Here is a 6,000-nt window from a genome sequence, read left to right as displayed (position 1 = left end):
TCATATCTGTCTTAATGAATGATGTGGTGGTGCCCCCTCTGAGAAATCAGGGCCCACGGGGAGAATGCTGGCGGTAGTCCAGAGTTTGCTATGCCTTCTGGCTCTGTGTTGAATTCAGATCAAGGAGCTGGTCTAAACTCTAAAAGCCACAAATGTATTTATTTATAGTCTAATTTATATGCCCCCTTCCCTGAGGGCTTGGGGAGGCTCACAGTTCATAAAACAGGGTTGAACATTATAACATCCAAACATTTAAAACATTTTTAAAAACCTAGGAGCACACATTTTACTTCCTAAATTCAATACAGGGGAGGGGAGAATGCGCTTAATGTTTAATGTTAGTTCAGTGGTGTGCGGAGGGTTATTTCCAGTATATAAGTATGGTCACATATATGTGTATCTGTTTGTAGAGAGGCGTGTAATTGGTGGTGTTCTGTAGGACTCAGCCACAGGCCCCGTGGAATTGGTGACTGACACGCTGCGCGGAATTGTTTTAGGTGCTGCAGGGCCCTGACCTCACTTGGGAGATCATTCCAGTGAAAAGTCCCTGGCTCTGGTTGAGGCCAGTTCTGTGTCTCTGAGGCCAGGATTTTGAGCAGGTCTTGCATGCTCAACCAAAGGTTGTGAGGAAGGGATGTAAGGAAGGAGGGGGCCCCACAGGTATGAAGGCCCCAGGGCCTTAAAAGCAAGAACCAGTGCTCTGAACCTGTTTTGGGCTTCTATCTGGGGCTGATGCAGTTTAGGGAGCACCGGTTAAAAGTGCTCTCTCCACTTGCTTCCAGTAAGAATCAGGGGATCCCTGCATTCGGGTCCAGTTGGAGTTTCCGGGTCAGGAACAAGGGTAGGCTTGTGAAGAGCGAGTTGCAGTTGTCTAATCTGGAGGTGACCGTTGCATGGATCACAGTGGCTCAGATAGGGGGCTGCTCAGATAGGGTGCTCACGGACAGCGCTGGTGGCTTTATATACCTCGCTGCTATCCAAAGGCAAGGAGAGTTACGCCCTTCCAGGTCCACTGAAGCCAACGGGCCTTGGAGGGCCCAACTGGGCTGAGAGGGCATCTTCCTAGCGTCCATTTCAAGCCCTCTCAGCAGCCCACGACTCAGAGGTCAATGAGGCCAGGCACCCGGAGACCCTGGGCAGGTTTGCTCTCCAGCAGCCGAAGACAAATGGGGCTCGGACCTCCAGCTGACTGAGCAGGGGCACCCAGAACTGTTGGGCTGATGGGAAAACAAAGGGCTCCCACGGCCCGGTGGGCAGCAGGGCGTGTCTTCGGAGGGCCTTCTGAGCAGCTTCCGCGGTGGGGGCAGAATGGCAGCCGACCTTTGGAGGGCAGGGACCACTCCTCTGGGGAGGGGGCGGCCGGCCATTAGCCTCCCCCCTGGAGCCCCTGAAGCCATGCCCGTGGACCCTTCTGGCCACGCTGCCCCACGGCAGGTCCTCTGGACGGCCAGCCCTGCAGAGCCTCCTAAGCCCCAGGGGTTGCCAACCTCCAGGGAGACCCCTCCCGGAATGACTGCAGAGATCGGCTCCCCTGGAGGAAGAGGCTGCTGGAGCCACCCAAGGAGGCCCTCTGGCTCCCCCCCCCCAAAAAAATCAGGAATATTCCCCAACCCGGAGTGGCCAGCGGGGGGGGGGGGGCAGATGAACCCCCAACTAGCCACTTTCTCCCGGAGATCAATTCCTGGGGGGGTCTCCAGGCACCACCTGGAGGTTGGCAGCCCTGCAATCTCCCCGCCCTGCTGCCCCACAAATCACAGCGGCGTGTCCCTCTCTGTGATAAGGGAGCGGCTAGAGCGGCCACGGCGGATTAAGTCCTTCCTCGCGGCAGCGGACTTCCGGCTGATCCCGCCTGGAGCAAAAGGGTGGGACTAAATGGCCCGCATGGCCCATCCGACTCTATGGTTCTACGATTCCAAAATGGCGGCGGCCGCCTAAAGGTTTACCCCGAGGCAACGGCACTGCGCCTGCGCGGAACGGGTGACGTCGGTTCCAAGACGGCGGCTGACGAGCGTCCGGGGGTCACCGCGCCTGCGCGGCCAGAGGGGGGGTCAGCGCCAAGAGAGGGCGCCACTGCGGCTGCGCGGGCCGGTTCCAAGATGGCGGTTGCCCTGTCGGCGAGCGCGGCCCTGAGGCGTTGGGGGCGCCTCCCGGCCTTGTGTGTCCGGCGCGCCTACCGGGCCCGTCCGATGTGGCGGCAGCTGGGCGGCGTGTACATCCCGGACCCCGCCAACCCGCGCACGCCCGCCCGCCACCTGCAGCCCGACTTCGCCCCCAAGCTCTACGGGCGCCACGGATCCGCCTCGGGCGTCGACCCCGCCGGCCTCTGGCCCAGCCCCGAGCAGCTGGCCCACGAGCAGGCCGAGGAGGCCGCGCTCTTCCCGCCCCTGCGCGCCATGCAGGCCGCCCTCCAGGCCCAGCGCCGCCACGAAGACGCCTGCCTCTCCGCCAGGTACGTGGCCCGCCGCGGGGGATCCTGGGAAGGGTAGTCCGGAGCGCCTGCGCGGAAATGATGGGAGAGGGATGCTTGGGTGCGGAGGGAAGCCCCTGCAAGGGCGCCAAATGGCAGGGCCCGGCCTCCTTCCTGCTGGCCCTCAAATAATAGCCCAGCCGCAGGGGTCGTCAAACTGCGGCCCTCCAGAGGTCCATGGACTACAATTCCCAGGAGCCCCTGCCAGCTTGTAGTCCATGGACATCTGGAGGGCCGCAGTTTGACGACCCCTGTTGTAGAGGGGTGCCATATGGCGGGACCCGGCCTCCTTAAGCCTGCCCCCCGCAGCCCAGCAGAGCACTCACAACAAAAAATGGTCCTCAAAAAATAGCCCAGCTGGCACAGAGTACAGCAGGGGTCGTCAAACTGCGGCCCTCCAGAGGTCCATGGACTACAATTCCCAGGAGCGAATGCTGGCAGGGGCTCCTGGAAATTGTAGTCCATGGACATCTGGAGGGCCGCAGTTTGACGACCCCTGGAGTACAGGTTTCGGAGGAGGGCCCCATTAGGGGAGGGAAGCGGAGCATGACCGTCCAGCTACAGACTGCTGGGAAGATCTCCCTTGGCTGACCCAGGGAGCTCTTTGCTTCTGGCCCTGCCCTTCCCGGGGGGGGGGGGGGGGGAGGGGATTCGCCAGGGAGCTCTTGGGCCAGGAGGTGACCTCTCGCTGCTCCCTTCTCTCCCCAGGGAAGCCCTCATTGCGGCCAGAATGGCCAAGATGCCCCAGATGATCGCTGACTGGCGGCGGGAGAGGGAGGAGCGCAGGGCCAAGGCTCTGGAAGAAAAAGAGAGGCGCAAACTGCTGCTCGCTCAGGTCCAGGAGCGCCTGGGCTACAACGTCTCTCAGTACAGCCCCCAGTTCCAAGAGATGGTGCAAGAGATGGAGAAGGCCCGGCGGAAAGAGCTGAAGCTGCAGAAGAAGCAGCGCAGAGGGGAGGCCGTAGCCAAGAGGGAGGCGGAAGCGGCGGCGGCAGCTGCTGCGGTTGTTCGTGGTCAGCCAGCAAAGGAGGAGGAGGAAGGGGAGGCGGAAGAAGCGTCACCCCGCGAGGTCACGTAACATGCTGGCGGCAAAGGTCCTTCCGCACTGAGACACGCCCTCTGGGCTCCCACAAACCCAGCATGTCTGTCCACTTCAACTTCGGCAATGTTTCAGGTCCTGTTTCCAAAGTCCAGGGTGCGTGTAGATCTCATAGGGATATGGAAGAGTGCACCTCTGCTCAAATGGCACCAGCGTGGATGTGGGGTGGCCAACTCCTTTCCCTCCCTCCTCCACTGGCCCTGTTTCTTGCCAGCTGGGCCCCAGGCATGACGCGCTGCCTCTGTCCCCGGGCAGTCAGCTTCCTCCGGCGCTACTGAGTGCTTTGCTTGTTTGTGAAGATTTCCCTTGGTTTTCTGGACACCTTCTCCAAATGTCAGTGGCCACAGTGAGCCATAAGAGCGCATCCAGTGCACCTCCCTGAATAAAACCAGAGATGCAGCTGTGAACCGAGAAAACCCTCCAGCGTGTTGTGTTTTATTTCTTACCTTTGTCTTTTGCCCCCCTTCCTTCTTAGAGGGAAGTGAAGCAGCAACTATGGCAAGGAACACCATATGGCTTGTCCCTGCTACTCTTCAGCAACACACGCATGCACACCCCAAGCCCCTGGTGAACTTGGGAGGGAACTCCTTACATGACCGTGGGAATATATAGCAAAAATTAATTCTGTTACATTAGTAAACTCTGTCACACATCCAAATACAGACAAAATACAGGGCCTCAGGCCAAGGTCTTTCCCATCCCCTCCAGCCTGGTCCTTTCAACTGGAGATGCCGAGGATTGAACCTGGGGCCTTCTATGTTCTTAGCAGAACCTCTGCCACAGAGCCATGGGACACTGACTTGGGCTGGATGGTGGTCTTGAGTTTATTGGGGCTGAAAAGAAAGGCACACGCGAGTGAGAACTTTAAAAGCAAGCTGAGCATGCAGGATTTGGAAGCCAGGCACGGGTCCAAAGACCCCTCTTAGCTAGGCAAGGGACTTGGGCATGGCTGTCGCATCACAGGTCTCCCTCCTCCTTTCTAGGTGAAACGCCTGAGGCACTTTGCGTTGCTTATTGAAAGTTCAAAGCACCAAAAGTTTCTTGGGGCAGCACGGGGGACGCATCTGGCTGGGCCTTGCTTCTCCAGTTTCTCCTCTGCCTCTGTTAAGGGCACTGGATCAGGAGCGCACGGAAGCGAGCAGCCCGAATCGTAAAGTGAGCCGAAACATTTGACCTTCGGTTTCTTCACCTCTTCTTTCTCGTAAACTCTTTCTGCTCTGGGGAGAGCGGGCCCTCCAGCAGTGCTCCCTCCCATCTCCAACCTGCAGGTTGACTCCCAGGAGGCTCCGGAAGAGGCTGGGAGGGTTCCTCTGTCTCTCTGTGTCACAGGCCAGCTCTCCTTCCCTCCCTCCAGCTGGCATAGAATCCTAGAGTTGGAAGGGACCTCCTGGGTCATCTAGTCCAACCCCCTGCACTCTGCAGGACAACTGAGCTGCTATTTCTCTCTCTCAGTCAGCAGGCGGGAAAACAGGCACAGCTGCGTGGACTCCCACAACCCGTGAGTGGTGTAGGAGTTCGTGTCAGGAGCAAAGGCTGGCTTTGGGAGCCCCCCTCATGCCCAGTGTGAGGGTCAGTTGCATATTCAGTCTAGCCTACATCACAGGGCTGTTGTTATGAGTATAAAAGAAAGGCAGGCCCTGGCCAGAGGATCTTAGAGGACGTAGGTTGATTAAATTCTGGGAAGGATTTTACTGACTTATTTCTTTTGCGCATCAGCTTGGTGCTGGAGCATGTTAGAAACAAAGACTGTGGTTTGTGGGGCAAATTCTCCCAGCCTGTCCCCCCACTCCCACCCCTCGCAGGGACCGCTTCCCCGCGGTCATGCTAGCAGAGTTTGGCCTTTGGAGAAACAGCTTCTGTGGGTCTTTCTGGGTCCAGTGCCCCATGGCTTCCTGCCCGGCCCAGAGATGTGGCTCCAAAGCACGGGCCTGTGCCTCCCTCCAGTGGCGCAGCTGTGGAAACACAACCTCCGTTTGGGGGAGGCCAGCCAGAGTCTGCACTGAGTTCTGGCAGGGGGGTGGCGGTGAGGGGGGCAGGATTGTTTTTACAGAGGCCTCTTGGTGGTGGCAGATGCGGTTGTCCAAGGCGGCTCATTGCTTCATGGCAGGCTTCTCAGCCAGGGTTTCTCCTTGGCCCTGGAAGGCTTTCCTCAGTGGGTGGGACAATTCATTTTTTAAATGTTTCTTAAATTTGGTAAATATGTCATACGACTGTATAGTCAAGAGCCTCTTGTGGCGCAGAGTGGTAAGGCAGCAGAAATGCTGTCTGAAGCTGTCTGCCCATAAGGCTGGGAGTTCGATCCCAGCAGCCGGCTCAAGGTTGACTCAGCCTTCCATCCTTCCGAGGTCGGTAAAATGAGCACCCCGCTTGCTGGGGGGTAAACGGTAATGACTGGGGAAGGCCCTGGCAAACCACCCCGTATTGAGTCTGCCAT

At 58.5% G+C, this 6,000-nt stretch overlaps 1 protein-coding gene across 1 annotated transcript; it reads left to right on the top strand.

The window, feature by feature from the left end:
* The first annotated feature begins 1,883 nt into the window (after positions 1-1,883).
* Positions 1,884-3,982, top strand: GADD45GIP1 (GADD45G interacting protein 1). The gene is made up of 2 exons (XM_077329916.1): positions 1,884-2,449; positions 3,176-3,982. Exons 1-2 carry the CDS (start codon positions 1,899-1,901, stop codon positions 3,543-3,545), a joined length of 921 nt encoding a protein of 306 aa, XP_077186031.1. The 5' UTR covers positions 1,884-1,898; the 3' UTR covers positions 3,546-3,982.
* The last annotated feature ends 2,018 nt before the right edge of the window (positions 3,983-6,000 follow it).

The sequence above is a fragment of the Paroedura picta genome, chromosome 3, assembly GCF_049243985.1.
Source record: "Paroedura picta isolate Pp20150507F chromosome 3, Ppicta_v3.0, whole genome shotgun sequence".
Taxonomy (NCBI): domain Eukaryota; kingdom Metazoa; phylum Chordata; class Lepidosauria; order Squamata; family Gekkonidae; genus Paroedura; species Paroedura picta.
The sequence above is the reverse complement of the archived record's forward strand: the minus strand, read 5'-3'. Positions and strand labels throughout refer to the sequence as shown.

What these genes read in the sequence shown, in the direction of transcription:
- GADD45GIP1 (XM_077329916.1), top strand. Translation starts at nt 1,899, where the DNA reads ATGGTTCTACGATTCCAAAATGGCGGCGGCCGCCTAAAGGTTTACCCC. An exon ending in GACGCCTGCCTCTCCGCCAG is followed by an intron (nt 2,450 to 3,175) that starts GTACGTGGCCCG and finishes TTCTCTCCCCAG; the next exon opens with GGAAGCCCTCATTGCGGCCA.